At 39.2% G+C, this 17,198-nt stretch overlaps 1 protein-coding gene across 6 annotated transcripts in view; it reads left to right on the top strand.

Moving 5' to 3' along the window:
- The window catches only part of FHIT (fragile histidine triad diadenosine triphosphatase), a 565,148-nt gene that overhangs the window by 476,722 nt on the left and 71,228 nt on the right, over positions 1-17,198 (top strand). For 4 of the 6 annotated variants that reach the window (XR_014696330.1, XM_084530544.1, XM_084530546.1 and 1 more), the window contains exon 6: positions 2,067-2,135. Coding sequence is in view for 5 of the 6 variants with exons in the window: in XM_084530544.1 (XP_084386670.1) it covers positions 2,067-2,135 (69 nt within the window). In the remaining variant the exon portion in view is untranslated. The other 2 variants (XM_084530543.1, XM_084530547.1) reach the window with 2 other exon arrangements.

Consider the following 17,198-nt stretch of genomic DNA (forward strand, 5'->3'; position numbering starts at 1 on the left):
CTGGAGCTTAAGTGTCTTGGATTGGCTTTAGCAATAACAAGTAACACTAAAGAGCAAAAATGATAAATTAAAGAACTCTTAATGAATCAAAATACCAGCACCCCAAATTGGGAAGACCATAAGCTGAAAGGTAGGTGAAAGATATGAAATCCCCTTCTTTGGTTTCGCTCCCACAGGGTAACCACTGCTCTGTGCTTATTTTTTCCTCTGTTTTCTTGGAAAAGCTGAAGACAGGGAATCTACCTGAGCCATAATTGCTGATCCTGTTTCTTTCTATTATGCAAGCAGCAGGAAGAATTCAGATTTCTATGTCTGTCCCATGCACAGAATTAAAAAAAAAATAATTGTCATGTCTGGAAAAAAAAAAAAAGTTCTCTTTTTAATTGATTGTAGTTACCTCAAATATGGAAGTGCCCATTTGTTTTCTGATAGAACTGGCAGATTTTACTACACGGCCTGGTGTTGTATAAGAATGTAATGCACATAGTAAAGGTGACTAACCCCTGAGAATGTCTCTACTGATGCCAAGTGGTCCATATGCTGTCATAAATACTTCTTTTTCCATGCTGAACACGTGAACCCATTTTGGGCAGAAGCTCACATTAGGCTCATTCGTTACCTGCTGTGCTGGTCTGTGCATCTGCAGTGCAGTATCTCTGCACTGAGCTTTGGAATACATCTTGTGTGCTCACTGATATTCCAAATTGTCCTGGGCATACAGATCTTTTTCTGTGTGCATCCTGGAACATTTTGCCACAAAGGTGAAAATTGCTCTTAAAATGAGTGGAATCTGGGGGAGATATGGTTGTTGACAGATGTTATTAGGCTTCATGTATATTATATATATATATTATATATATATATAATCAAGAGAAATTCCTGAAAATCGATATTTGCAGCAAAGTTATCACTCCTTGTACCAGAAGAGAAAGAAACTGACAGATTATTCTATAGTTTTATGAATAAACTTTAAATCTAAGAAGAATCACAGATGGGACACACTCTTGAAATTTTGCAGTATTGGTACAAACTTTCATGTTCACTCATATTTTTCTTGGAAGTCTGTCTTTGTCCAAAATCAACGTTCCAGGCCTAGGACTACTGAAGACCATCTTTAAACTTGCTTTGTGATTTTGAGCAATACATCATGAGAGCAGTGATGTTCAGATGATACATTGCACTAATACATCACAAGAACACTATCGGTCCCATGATGTATTAGTATAATACACTATCAGAACACTATCACTGATGTATTACTCAAAACCATGGTTTTTAACCCTCAAGAAACATCCTCATATCTAGGCTGAAAACACTGAAAGCTGTGGATAATGATAAGAGTAAGAAAAACTGGTTTCTCTAGGGTAAATTAAAAAAAAAAAAAAAAAAAAAAAGTTATGGAATTCAGAATATTTCACTAACTGAAAAGATTTCATGTTATTCTCTGAGCAAATGTTTTTATGGATTAAAGCTAACATGATGTAGGTGTATTTAAATTTTCTTACAATTAGCATAAGAAAATCTTTTTTTATTTTTAATTTCATTATAGACTTGAGCCATGTTTTAAGCATGTTTTAGCAAGGCACATGAATTTCAACTGACTTCCATCTCATCAAATAGAATCAGGTGCAAGCTATCTAAATCCTGTGTATTTTGCATATATACATGTGATCAAAGAATGTTTGCAGTTTTGTAGCTGAGCTCACTGCGGAAAAGCAGATAGATGAGTGTTTGATTGATTTCTCAGGCATTCTTTTAAAAAATCTTAGTAGATTTTGAGGCATAAGAATCTTGAATTGTCCTTCCTATATGACATGAAGAGACTGTCATAATCGCTTAACAGAAAAAATAGTAATAATATAACATCAAAATGACATGTCATAATGACTTTTGTCTTATTTTTTGTTCCTTTTCCCCATGTTTCATCAGTATTTGTGACAAAATACATTGCCCCCCTTTTTCCAAGCCCGTGCATGGTTACTTGTATGTGAGGAGAATAATGCTGACAATCCAGAAAAGAAAGGCATGATCTTGGTAATCACTGTTACTTGCTCTCTTATTTCCAGCATGTCCACGTCCATGTCCTTCCAAGGAGGGCAGGAGACTTCAGCAGGAATGACGATGTCTACGAGGAGGTAGGGGCTGCATTCCATTTCTTGTTCAGAGTTGTTTTCACAGTTAGAAAATCACCTTGATGATATAGAACATGCCTTGAGTGGAATTATTTAATGATATCTCTACATTTTTATTGGCTGCAAAAAGCCTGTGATAAGCACCAAGCCCTGTACTGAGATTTCCTTGTAAGCTCTGGGTCAAGCTGCGGTCACAGAGGGTCTCAGTGGAGGATGCAGTCAACGTTTTTGGTACCTCAGTTTGTCGCCACACACAGCGTGATGTGGCATCTCTACCAATGGCTGTGCTCTCTTATTTTGTGGGTGCTGGAGAAAAGGGCGAGTGAAGGATAATCACTCACCAAACCATACGGTTAGCCTGCCAGGCAGGGAGCTGCCAGCCTGGAGTGGCAAACCTCTCCCTCCCAGCAGGGGAAAGCACAGGAGGCTCAGTACAACTTCATCACAAATTGCCTTCTGGCTTGCTTTCTGCAGAACTCTGCTCAGGTTCTGGACAAATGACTTTGTAGCCCCAAAGATAAAAATTAAAGAACAACTATATAGATGTAATATATGCATGTGTGCAGATTATACTGCAGAGCTGGGGACATAAGCTGTTCCAATGTGACTGAATTACTGGCTCTTGTTTAAATGAACAATTGTATTGGCATTAACAAAAACTTTTCCCCAGCTTGACAGCTGTCACAATGATTTAATGAAAAAAATTCTCACTATTGTTAGATTTACGGATTGTTCTTAGTGGGTTTGGTAGGATCCTCTGTCTCAGATATGACATCTCCTTTTCTTTCTGAAAGTAATTAATATAAACTTGTTCAGTGCTACTGCAATACTATCTGCTTGAAGAAAAATTCATGACATTTTATGCTTTTATATTTTTTCCTTTGTGATATATACATGATGACAACTCCCCACTCTCAAAAAATGATAGCATATTTTAAAGTTTTCTAATGACTTAATTCAAAAGTTGTGAACATGAGAAGTAGAGACTGAGAACTCGTCTAACAAGGATATAACCTTATAATGAGACCATTGAGCAAGGACATCGAATGTAAATACATGACGGCCATCTTATATACTGCCGTACTTAAAAGCAGTAAAGTGAGGCAACTTGGAAGTTAACATTTTTCCTCTTCAAATGTGTTAAGTGGCTTTCAGTGCTGTACAACCCACAAACTCTGTTTCCATATTTGTCATATTTACAATACCATTTACTTTTTTTTTTTTAGCACGCTTATTTCTCTCTTGCTATATGTAAATCCAAAAAAAGCAAAACTCGGTTAATGAAATAGACTTTACTTTTAGTGGTAAATGCAAAAGGCATAACAAATTGGTGAAAATTATTTTTATCTTGTCATTTTCAGTTATAGCAATTGTAGGTGTTGCTTATAGCAGACATAGGAAACAAAAATATTTAGACACTGATGTTATAACTTTTAGTGGAAGAATGTACAGCCTCAGAGTCTAAACAGTCACTCTTAAATACCAAAGAGCAAACATAAGTTTTCATACAGACTGTAGCTTACCAAAGATTTCATTGTACAATTAAATTGCCAGGGAAAAATCCTACAACATCTGATGTTATTGAAAGTTTGGTGCCACATGCTAGCACTTTCTGGACTGTGGGGCAGAGGGGCTTAAGCAGTGTCCTATCAGGAGGAAAGTGGATAAATCTATACAAAAAATAAAAATAAATAAAATAAATAAAATTAAAAGGCAAACTGTTGAATATACAGCTGTTTTTATAAATTATTTGGAGATTATTCCAGTAAAGCAAAAATCTTTTGATATTATGCATCTTTGTGTTGTACCAACAAGACTTATCCCTTTGTCAAGAAGATTTTTTAAAAGACTTAGGAAGACCTGTTGATCATGGTGAAGCAACAGTCTGAAAATCTACGGGGGATAGAGTACTATTAGGTGAGGTGTAGGTGCTGGAGAGAGCGATAAATCCATTGTTTGTGAAATTTGTGCTTAAGGCAATCCATAACCTGTTCATAAGTGAAGCTTTATTTCCATATAGTTGAGTGATAGGCAGAGTTGTACTTGAGTCAGCAGGCCTCCTTCCAGTGTAAAGCACACATGGGCTACTTTTTGCATATTGTGGTGCCTGATTTAATAACTTCAAGTAAAACTGTACAGCTACTCTGTATAATTTTTGCAGATTCTGAATCTCATCCTTGATTCAACACATACTGTATGTCTCAAAATCCTACCTATCTGTAAATGCCGTTGAGCTCTCCAAACTCCTCAGTTGTCATCTGTATATGCTCAGCAGATTGTTGACAAATCCCATTGCTCAGTGAGTGTTTGACAAGAAGGAGAATGCCCAGATGTTGAGACATCAGTCCTCTTAGGAGACTTCTAGAGATGAGACAGCTAGAAGGTATTCACAGCCTCTTCCTGTGTGTTTTTTTTTTCTCCCATTTGGTTTGGGACTGACCACCGTTCTGATTGAAAAGACATAAAAAAAACTAGCAGGTTGATCTGTGCTTAGTAAGTCTGTTCACTGGGATCTGGTATGTTCAGGCTTTTGGCTATGAAGCTCTGAGATAGCCTCATCTAGAGCTGCTTTTAAGTGAAAAGGGTATTCTTAAATGTAAGGTATATCTTTAGCACTTGGTTTTTAATAAGGCTGCTGATGGACAGTAATGCCAGCTAGTTTCTGGATATATTTTTAGAACTTCAATACTGGAACATTAATTGTAAAAGAAATGAAAGAGGGGCCGACACCCATTCCACAGCACCTTCTCTGAGACAACCTTTGAAATATGTCACTTAATCTTTTAGCTTTCTTTACCTCGGTGCATATGAAAAAAGTCACTGGATGATTTTTCTTAGTGTATCTTAGTGATTAATAACGATGTGAAGATATATTTCATTTGCATCTTTGCAGGGGTATTTCTTGGGCGGTTGTTTCCCATGGAGTGTTAGCTATCCACCCTCAGGGCTCACCACAGTGAAAAGCTAAAGGCCTAGTTTTTCAGTTCTTACATTTTCCTGCAATTATTTGAAGCCTAATCCTGCAAGTATGCACAAGTCAGAGTTAAATTGGTCTTACAGGTTTTTTATAGGTTCGGGATCTTCATATTTTAGTCTTGCTGAATCACTTTTCTCATCTACACCTCAAGTAATTCTTATTTGGTGATTCACTTTATTTCTTGGACAACAAAACTGTAGTAGCTAAATATTAGGAAATGTACCTCTTATTTCTCTCTCTTTTCTGTTTTGTTTGGAATAGATTTTTATTTTTTTTTTAAGTTATTAATCAAAGAATTTAAAGGTCTTACCATCAAGCAGTTATGTGCGTTGAAGTAAATGTTTTTTTGTGCTATTATAAGGACATGCCACAGTAATTGGTAAGTGTGGTGTTAATGAATGTCTTTCCTTTAGGACAGCACCTGTGTTGTTGCAGTCAGCACAAGCGCTGCAGATTTGTTGGAGGTCATCGTGTCCAAGGCATTCAAGAACATTATCCTGAAATGTCTCAGCAGTTTCATACATTCAGCCATCTGTGGGCAGTCCTCATTCAGTGTGTATTTGAAAAAGTCCATAGCACAGCCTGTCCCGGGTCTCCACTGAGTGGTTAGCCATTACCGCAATATAAATAACATTTATCATCCTTTAGGTTGGCAGGTAATAGCCGTACTGGGCCAGGGAGTGCGGGGCTTTCTTAGAAAGGAAGACTGAATCAAAAGTCTGTGATGCCACTGTTATGAGTACTGACCTCCGTAAGTGAATTTGGAGGCTGACATACTTGGAGGGGTGAGGGCAGCCCAACTTGTCAATGAAACCAGGAGCACCCCTGGCTTTCAGTACTGTGTTTTGTGGTGCCAAGCCTCATTTCTCCCCAAATCCTGTGTTTCAGTTGGTGGTTGTAGCCTGCTGTAATGGATATAGTTACAGCGGTGATGTGCATTTTGTCCAGGGCAAAGAGTGCCATCTTCACACCAGCTTTGCTTTCATGCCCACCCAAGCTCCTTGCCCATTTTCAGCCTAGGCTGGAGAGCATTAAAAATTTTCTAGAGGGGGAAAGTGTGAATAAGAGAGGCTGACCCGAATTCTTGTGTCTCCATCCCCTCACTGCCTGCCAGACCTGCCTCGTGGACCTCTTGTAATGAGCCTGGGTGAAACTTAATGTGAATTCTCCGGTAACTTAGAGATTTTGTAAAATGCAGAAGCCGGCAAAAGACCTCAGTTCATGCTGTCCTCCTTCCCCTCTGGCATTCAGGCACACAGTAAGAGAATCACTTAGGGAAAGATATTTTGACTTAGTGATCTCATTCAGCACATTATGTTAAATCATTTCAGCAAGAATACCTATTAGTAATCGTTTCCAATTCCAGGGAGGATGGAGGAGGCATTTTGGCACGTGACTCAAGAGCCTGCTGGGCTGCTTTTTCACGTTGGCAAAACCGGGGAACAGCAGTGAATTTAGAAGTTTAGTCAAACAAGCCTGAAGTTTAATTCTCCGTGAGTGGCTTTGACTGTGACATGCCTTCACCCTGACCTGCAGACAGCGTCTTGCGTACTGCCGAGCACAGAGCCTGGTGGAGGGCTTGAAACGTGCACAGCTGTACTAAACTGTTCGGGCTGCTTCTTCCTTAAAGATAAGGTATATAATGAAAAGATAAATAAGCCTTAATCCAGGTCCTGCTAGACAAAATGGAAAGATGCCCAACAGCTTCTGTGAGCATTGGATTGAACTGTTCATGAAAATTAATAGCATGCAGAGCTAATAGGCTGTTCCTTGGCCTCAGAATTATATTGCACCTTCTGGGAACATATTGTAGCCTGCTGGTAGATCAGTCTGCTGCATCTGAACTCCCTTGGGGCCAGACTCTGCTTCCTTTGAACCCTGCATGGGTAAACCCATGGAAAGGGAAGGAACCAACACAGAATGTAAATTGGATTTATAAAAGAAAAATAAAAGAACAAAAAAATGTTTTCCCCAGGTACAAGTCTATTTCCCTATCTTCTTCTGATGCAGCAGCAAATAAATTCTTCCTAGTAGGCTGTGGGTTTTATCCTGGTCTTGCCAATGTTGTTTTTTTCTGACTGATGGAGCATCAGAGGAGGTTTCTAGTAGCCAAGGAGCATAATAATTTCCCAGTTGTTTCATGTGTCTTGTGATATTATAGCGACTCCAGCCGGGCAAGTCAGACTAACTGTATATGAATATTTCCAGCTGTGAGTATTGCAGTAGAAGCTAGAGTTGTGCAAATAATTATGTTTTGGACTTTTGTCAAGTAAACTGACAAAAAGTCATGACAAAAAGTCATTTTGAGTTGACCTGAAACAATTTTTTTCCAACAAATGAATTTCTTTTTGAGTCAAACAGGATGATTTGTTTAGTGGACCATGATATTTTATATGATTCAAATTTGAAATCCCCTGGAAACTGCTGGTACTCCCTGCATGTACCCAAGCTACGTAAGGCAAAAATGACAAATCTACCAGCAGGATGTAACAAGGATGGGAGACATCCTACCATTATGTATATCTCCCTAGATGGAAACCCCACTGTTTATGGTATTTTCTACCTCTTCCAACCCTGCAAAACATTTCTTAATTTGGTATCTGAAATCTCTGAGATCTTCCTGTAGCCTGTGTACATTGCTGCACTCATCTTAAGACAGGAAGATATCATAATCAGATATGATTAAGAACCATTTCATTCCCTGATATCTTCCTTTGGATCTAGAGAAATGGGATCAGCCCAGCTATAGGAACAAATCAGAAGTGGTTTGAAGAGTTCTCATTAAGGGCAGCAATTCCTCATGATCATACCCATACCCTTTACACCTAGACTTTGTCTGGAAGCTAGTGTACATTTGGCATTATACATATTGTTGTGTAGTCTCACTGCCCTCTAGCCCAGCTGTCTCTCTGCATTCCATCACTGCTTTTGCTGGTTCTTACCCTTTGCTGCCTCAAGGTTCCTACAATCATTTTCCTCATAGGTAAAAAATACCAGCTTCCAGAAATCACTAACATTTAGTCTAAAATATAGCAAAGACAAATTATTGCAATGATTACAAAAGGGCTCTTGGCTCCTACTGTAGGATATTTACTGTGTTTAACTCATGAAACATTTGCTCTTTTGTGTCCTTCATTGGCAAGTGGCTTAGTGACAAAGAGGCTCCAACCAAAGACAAGTTGTTGATAAGGGAATTAAAGTGAACATGGTCTCGCAGACCCATTTGCTATGTCAGCGCTTGGACTTGCTTAGCTGCTCAGGTGCTTCTTGTGTATTCCCAGTCTCTGAGGTAAAACTGTCCCTAGACCTGTGATTATCCTCTAATGTACAATGTAAGCCGAATTCTTGCTGGTGGGGAGAACATACCCCATTAGTATCGTGGACACTCGTCTTTTTGGAATTTATGAGATGGAAAGTAAACAGAACTATCAGGGAGTTGGTGGTTTCCAAAAAGAGATTTTTCTTCTCTGAACTGAAATATTGCCATAAACTTAAAATGAAATACTCTCTTACATTCTGTTTAAGGATTGAGGTATGAGAGCAGCTAGTTGGTAAGCCCCAAACCTAATCACACAGAAATGCAGGGCACTGTACATCAGATTACTTCTGCAGTTTGTTCTGCCAAGAGCAAAATTTGGAGAGTCCCTTCCCAGTCATAGAATCACAGAATGGTTTGGGTTGAATGGGACCTTAAAGATCATCAAAACACCTTCCAGTGGTAGGACTGGCTCTGTTATGGCCAGTAGCGCACAGTGATCCAACCTTCTGACCCCCACGCAGATACATAAAGCTGTTATGATTTTAGGTTGTGACCCTCCACAGAAATGACCTGTTTGGACCCTGTAGTTGGGAGCAGTTTCTTTGTCTTGCTCCCTTGCAAATGCAGATCACCATTTTGAGGGATAGGGTTTGTCTAGTGGAGGTTCAAGCACCAAGTACCTGGGAAGTGACCAAGCCATAGGAGATGCCATCTGACATGGTTGTTGCCGGCAGTGTCATTAGCTTGCCCAGCACTGAATCATCAGATTCAACGATATGCATGTGATACTGTCCCTCACTTTCTAAATGTGACTTTTCTAAATGAAGGTGGAGGTATATTAATGGAGCCAAGTGTTCTTCCTTGGTTGGGAAGTAAATAAAAGTCTGATGGGATGGGTTTACCAATGTCTGCAAGGTCAAGTTAATTTATCTTATGAGTCAAAAGAGTGAAAAATATATAGATATGAGAAATAAGCTTTCCAGATATGTGCTTGTGTTCTCTTTTCATTTGTTTTGTGGAAAAGAAAAAAAAAAAAGTCATGCTTTCTTTTTCCTTTATGTATTTGCTCACTGTTTTCCTTTTTTTTTTTTTCCTTCTGGGGGAATAAAGGTGTAGAAGGAAGCTGAACTGAAAGGGAGCTAGAAAATACTGCCAACAATCCTAAAATAACAAACAGAGAATTGAATGTTTTTTGTTTCCAGAAACAAAATGACATGCTGACAGTGTGAGTTGAAAGAAAATTCCCCACACCTCTTATTTAAGCACTTTTAGATTATTAAAAAAATAATTAAAAAAATAATTAAAAAAAAAGTTTATTAAAATGAAAGTTAAAATTATGAAGTCTGAAGAAAAATACTCTTTTTAATAAACAGGTATTCATACACTTGCTTATATGTACATATGTTTATATACATGTTTGTATATGTACACACACACATGGACTTGTGTTTGTAGATGTGGAAAGAGCGGAGGGCTCAGTAATACATGCAGTATTTGTTTTGGTCTCTTCTAATACTTCTGGGCCTTCTCTTTTGCACCAAAATGTATGAGATTTCAACAGCTAAATTGTCTAAGGAAGATCTGATTGTGTCATGCCTTTCCTCAGTATTTCTGCTACAATAATCATCAGTGAAACAGTTAACAGCATTGAAATATAAACTGCCATCCTTCAGGCTCCAAAGTTAACACCTTTCTGTTACCAGCTCACTGTGGTTTCACAGTTAACACCTCACCTCTTTTTGTAGAAGACAACACTTTACATTACAGCTTGTGGTCTGGCAAAAATGCTACAGAGTTTATCGTAGGCAAATCTCAGTTACATGCATTTAAAACACTAGTTAAAAAATTCATTGCCAAAGATAGCTCAGGCCGTGTTCTATACCTTTATTGCCATATGTTAAGAAAGGCATAAAACGCATAAAAGGCAGAGGTACAAAATTATCTTGGGCAAAATATTGCAGGAATATGGCTTGCTTTTCTAGAAACATTTGCTCAAAATTATCTTCTGCTCTTTTAGGCCATGATAATGCAAGTGTGTGGGGCAGTTGGTGGGATGGCAAGGGCTCAGGTCTCCTTTGGGCAAGCCCAGCAATGGATTAGGCCATTGAAATGGGAGGAAGGAGGCTGACGGCAAAAAGAGTGAGAGTGGATGTTAGGTTTTGTTGTGATGCTTTTGCCATGGGGGAAGTCTAAAGAGATTGCAGAGCTGTTTCCATACTCAGAAAGAAAATGTTCATTTCAGTTTCAGAAAGGAGATTTTAACAAATCATTGCACTAGAGTGAAAATTTAGTTTGACAGAGTGTCAGGATAATTATATACAATTTGGTTTTGTTTAAATATATTAAGCACTATTGTTTCTTTTCCATGTTATGGATTGACTTGAGTGCTAGGTTGCAGTGGTTTTCCCTAATTGCTTTAATCCTTGTCCTTAAGAAAATGAATACTTTAAATTTTTACTAGTTAAGTACACTGCTAATGAACAAAAGGCTGTACCAATCTCTGGCAGACCAAAAAATAAAAAAAAAAAAAGTAAAAAAGTGAAAGGAAGAGGGGGAGAGAGAGAGAGAAGCTAATCACCAAACCATTCTGTTAATGCTTATTTTAATCATCCTGCCTGCCCTTCCTGGCAGACAGAGCCATTAAGGCTGCAGAGGCAGGAGGTGAGCTATCACCATCAAATGGCACTGATGTTGAGAATTGGGCCCAGGAGTACAATTTGACTTGTCAGTTTGTATAGACATAAAGCTTCATTGTTGTGCACAGACACAACTGGCTTTTTAAAAGTCTATTTCCCTCCTGATGATGTGAGAATCTGCTCCCCTCTCTCCTACTGTTCTCCAGCCCTCAAATTTATTAAATGGTGTTTATAACCGTGCACCCAGGTTGCATGGCACTGCAGGGGCAGGTGGCCTTCATCGATGCCAAGAGCGAAGTTGGTGGGTCCTTCTCACACCAATGACCCCACTTCCCTGCTCTGAACCCCAAGCTACCCTCCAGGGTGGGAGTGAAGAGCTTCAACTCCCCCACGGGGGTGATGGCTCATTGTGTGGAGCTTTTGAGTGCCCATATTACTGCAAAATCTTCAGAACTGCTAATTCTGTCTGGAATGAAGTGTGCATTTTAAAACATACAGGATGTTCAAAAGAAGAGAAGAAATAGCACTGTTTCCTTGGGGTCAAAAAGGAAATATCCCCAAAATTTAATTAATTACAGGAAGTATATGATTTGTTTTCAAAAACAGATTTGTTGCCCTTTGCCTTGTATTGAAAACTTTTACCTTTCTGACTACTGCCTTGAGTGCTAATGACTTTTTTTGGATGAAAATGTTGCAGGGAGCCATTGAATATGTTTCCAGGAGCACAGTGCAGCATTATTCCCAAATTTCAGCTTTTGCACTCTGCAAAATGGCGGAAGTGTTTATTGGTGCCCACATCAAGTAACTGCATTTATTGCTGCAAGAAAAAGCAAGGTTCAAACTCCCACTTGGCTGAGTTGCAACCTAATTACAGCCACCCAAGCATAGGTATTCCAACAAGGAGGGAAAGCAGGGAAATAAAGCAGCCTTTGTCTCACATTCCCTGGAGGGTTGCAGCAATGTTCAACTTGGCTGGCTAATAACCACTTCCTGCATTTAATTGCAGAAGTTGGTCACAAGTTTGTAGTAAACATAAAAACAAATCCTACCAAATGTTTGTATCCCCATTTTTACCAATGTAAATTACTTCTGTCTATTGGTAACCTGCTTCTAGGGATTGCAATCTCTGTGGAAGAGAGAAGGTATTGCAATAAATAGTTCTTAATGGAAGGTCTATTTTTAGATACTTTTTTCTTGAAGGATCACTTTTTGCTTTCTTTTTGTAAGAAGAAAATCTATTCTTGGTCATTACATTAGTGTCTTTGAAGTGGCAAATGCACACAACTGCCAGATCACATACAGTATGGGAGTTATGCAGGGTTTTCTTCAGCTGAAGTGTAATTGTGAGCAGTAACTGAGATTAGCTTCCCAGGAGAAGGGACTTTGCTCTCCTCCTGTTTTTTTGTTTTTTTTTTTTTCCTCAGAAAAATAGTTGCACTTAATGCACTTATGAGTAGAGTCTAAGTGCTAACATACTTTCTTCCCATACCCCTGCCATTTCTGTGGCAGTCTTACTGAAGAAATAACAATACATAAAGCTGCATAAACACTTAAGGTCTTAGGTGTCTGCTTCCACTGGCACTTTCAAATTTTCCATTTGTAGATAATTTCATTTCACACTTTTACATCTGAAGTACCTGTTTTTGGAGACCTCAGAGTATTTTTACACGTTAATTAAATTTCCTACCAGCTATGTGAGTGCATTAAGTAGTAGCACTTGAAGGTGTGATGCGGAGAGGTAAGGGGAGACAGTGAAGTTAGAGAGTGAGCAAGTGAGATCTGCTATTGAGTGCAGATACATTCATAACTCTCTGAACAAGCAAAAGGAAAGAGGTGGATTGATCACCTCTCTATAGCTACATGGAATAATCCAGGGCATGAGGATCATGCTTCCGTGTAGGAGCTGTGACCCTAAGAAGTCAATAAATATAGTGGCATAAGCTCCCCAGCTTTAAGCAACGTTGAAAATTTGGATGTTTCACAAGAACTTTTATTCAGTGTTTTTCTGGAGAATAATATTGTTGGTATTTAAAAAGTCAAATTGTCACATGGGAGTACTCTGGTTTAATTCTACCAAAGTTTGTGAGCAGCAGCAATGGCATGTCTCTAAAGGTAGACACCTCAAGTATTTTAATAATAGGTGATATGTTCACTCACCTGTAGATAGCAGTGGTTTTACTAGGTCTAGGGGGTCTCCACTAGTGTGTTGACTTTTATCAAACACTTACAGAAAAAAATACAAGAAGAAGCACAAGTGTGGAGTGTTTTGGTTTTTGTTTGTTGTTTTTTTTGGTTTTTTTTTGGTTTTTTTTTACTCCAGAAAGGCACATCCAGGAAATTATTTGCTGTAAGTGCATTCTCAGGTAGAGGCAGGATGATTAAAAAAAAAAAAAAGAAAAAGGCAAGATAGCTAGGGCCCTCTCTGTCATTGACTTTCAACAAGTCAGAGTCTAAATGCTTTAAAGACTTCTGAAAAGCCAGCCCTTTATCCTTGTGTATTAGGCTGCATTGAGCAGTATTGACAGTCAGTAGGCTGTTATTGGCATGTGGTTGTCTCTTCGTATTGTTTGCACAAGGGCATGAAGCAGAACTGCCCTCTGCTGCATGCGAGCTGGGGAGCTTTGTATTGATGTGTCAGCACTTTGTGTTTCTGGGTCGCTTGCATGAACATGTGTAGAAGGGAAATAGCAGCAGAATAAGGGCAGTTCCCAGGTTAGGTAGCATGCTCCATTGATTAGCATCCTTTACTCTGCTGTTGAGTGCAGTAAACAATGAAGCTGAGAACAATCTGGTGTTTTTCCAACACTTTTAGCAACCTCTTGTCATTTTAAGCTCCTGATATTTCTTCTCTGGTACTACCTGGTGATCCCTTTTACTCATTTATTACTGTTGCTTCTTCTCAAGAAATAAATTTGCTGAGAGTAAAGAAAGTTGCTCATTAGGGCAATGTAATTAAAGGAAAAGTAGACATCATGCCAAGTTCTGCTTTCTCTACAAAGCGCCACCTTGGAGATTGCCTGAAACTCAATTACTCGTTGCTCTGCTTATTAAGAAGAACAATGTGCTGAAATGATCCCTACTCCTAATAACCTTGTTTTCTACGTGTGAATCATGTTAATACTTTTTTCTTCAGTGCCCTAATCACCATGTATAAAATGGATCTCTTTCTAGAGGGAGAATGGGGAAGGTGGGCTGCATGGTGGGTGTTCTCTAAATTAACACTCTCCATGGAGAGTTTCTTGTTTCCTGCTGGTCCACAGTCATTTTGTTTGTTGTTGGTTTCTTTTAATTACACAGAACAGCATTTATTTGCAAATTGCATCTTGATAACCAGTTTTCCTCTGGTGAAATGAAAATGTTCATCCTCTGCATTGTTCCCCTCCTCTGGGGGAAGGAGTGTGTGGTATTTCCCATGTCTCAGGCTCTCCCATCTTAGTCCATGGTTTCACCAAGAAAAATGACTTCTGGAGAAGAAAGCTGGCATGAACACATGGTAAATAATCTTGTCACATGAACGATGCTAGTGCCAACTCTTCTCCCCAGGGTGCAATGATGATCTCTTCCCACTGTACTCTTAATACAGTATCTTCAGCTTGCATGAGCAGCCTGTTCCTATGGGCCCAGGAAACCTGTGCGTCCCTGCAACAGGCCTGGGTTGCAGGGACCTGTAAATAACAATCTTTTGTCAAGGGCTTTGGAACACACCTAAAGACCTCACGGAAACTTGATGTACTCCCATTCAGCTGATCACATCTGTACTCTCCTTAGTTCTGTGCTGAAGTCTAACCCTCTATAAATAAACACATAACTTGTTAGCTGGATATTCCAGCAGAAATGAAGGACAGAAATGTTAATAATGGCAGCATGTGGGCCAAAGCTCTCATGGGAATCTGGGGAAATTACATGAGGGTCGAACTCTATGGGGTCCATGATCTGAGTACCAGTAAGTTTTCCTGTAAGTTTTCCCTGAAATTCTCTAATATGCCACAAGCAATCATAAATTATTGCATGTAAACCTAAATTTAGGTCAGAATTGTGTATAGAATTGGCTGAATCTTGAACATATCCAAGGGAGAGAAATGGAGGTCATTTGTTCATAAGAAAAAATAAAGATGAGCTTGACTGAGATAACTTTGCTTCCGGTGTGGAAAAGAATTGAAGAAATATAAGGCTCTTCACTCTTTGGTGCACACATGCATACGATGAGGAGGCTAGTCCCAGTACCACCAATGTCTTGTATACCAGGCAAACTACCAATTGTATGTTGCGTGAATACTCTATTCCTGAAAAATGCTTTGTATTTTCATCGTAGAAGGAAATGCAGGACTGTATAGTTAACCATTACTTCTCCCTCTTTCATCTCAGAATATTTCAGTCCTTTCATGTAAAGCACAAGGGAACATGATTGAAAAGGAAAGTCCTACCCTTTGATGTTTATTTGTTGCATTATCCACTTTTCATGGCTCTATTATTCCAGAATCCTATCGAGCTATTCATATAGAGCAGAAATCTGCACTGCTGTCAGTAGGGAATTTCTGCCTCTAAATCACGTAATTTGGCCCCTGATACTTAACTTGGGGCCAGATTATCAAAAGTGTTGAGCACCAGCTTTCCAAAGATTTAGCACCTCCCACTGAGGACAGATTTTCAAAACTGCTGAGCACAGAGCAGTTCCTGTTGTGACCCTTTAAGGATAGATATGCAAAAGAACTCAGCAGTTCCCGTTCACCAAGGAGCTAAGCCCTTTCCAAAATTTGTCCAGCTTTATTTAGTGCCATGCCAGAAGATGAGGGTTTTTGAAAATACGGCTCTTCGTAAACTCTCTGATGTGGAAAATGCTAAGCTACAAACTCCAGAAGGGCTTGAAAAAGCATTTGAGAAGACGCAAACCTCCATGTTTCAAGACAAGCCAATTCTTACTGACTGATTGAGGGGCTGGGAGAAAATGTTGGATCTGAACAGGTTTTTCCTGTAACTGCCCACTAGGAGGTTTTCTGCACATTCCCCTGCAGCAGCTGCCAGACAGGATGCTGGAGCAGAGCACTGCTGTGCAGAGGCAGCATGGCAATTCCTGTGTTCCCAAAAATGTATTCACTTAAGTGAGATGTGATTTGCAAGCAAAGTAATGCAAAGCAGCCATTACTCTTCCACCATCCTTCTGGGGAAAAAAAAAAAAAAAATCTTTACACTTTATAAAAATTAGTTTGTGTGTGTGTGTGTGTTTTGTTTTGCTTTGTTTTATTGTTTGTTTGTTTGTTTTTTGCTTGGTTGTTTTTTGTTTCCTTTAATTTTAAGCCCAAGGTTCTCATTGTATGCACTGCGCTGCCTCCTGGTCCAGAGAGGCATCCCTAAAGTGGGTAGGGAAGAAAACTCTGTGCAGAGCAGTCTCTGTAACCTGGGAAACTTACAGTCTAATAGATGAGTGTTAGTTCTTGACCAGGATGTTGTTGCAGGCAGGTGGCAGTGGAGAATATGATCGGGAGAGGTATATGAGTGTTTAAAAATGTAGGACTTGAGGCTTTGACCTTAAGCAGTGTATTATCTTAATGGAAAGTTAAACTTTTGTACTTCAGCAAACTAAAACTTCTTGTCTTTCTGGAAGTCTGCTGGAAGGTGGGGTGTTTAACTCCCATGTAGGAGAAGGCAAAGGCAAAGGAACATGAAAGTCCCAGCAGCAAGTTGGGGATCTGGCACAGCCCAGTTCAGAACATTTGGTTTTGATTTGTGAAGTTGCACAAAATACCTATACAGCCTTGGAACATCTTGTCTTCAGTCCTCTGAGATCCCTGCAAAATGAGGATGAGCGTTTCCATTGGTTATCCAGCCTCATTAGCATTTGGTTGCACTTCAGTGTAAGTAGTTTTTAAAACACTGAAATCAATGAAAAAGAAATAAAGCAAAGGGGGAGGAACAGGCTTGGCAGAAGCCTTTATCATTGTTACAGGACTGTGCAGCTTCTGTGATTATCCCTTGCCTTGTTCAGCAGTGTATAATTTAATGATTGCATCCAGGGCATGCTATTAACTTTCTTTTCTACTTCTGCGACCCCAAAGCTCATTCATTCTTTTTACTATTTCCCACTTGATGCATGTGTATGTGTAGGGGGAGGGTAGTGGCTAAAGAAGTGTTATAGATTTCATATCTTTGCTTCATCTGCCACATTATAGCAAATGACAGTTGATTAGGTCTTTCTA

Source organism: Aythya ferina, assembly GCF_964211825.1.
Source record: "Aythya ferina genome assembly, chromosome: 10".
Taxonomy (NCBI): Eukaryota; Metazoa; Chordata; class Aves; order Anseriformes; family Anatidae; genus Aythya; species Aythya ferina.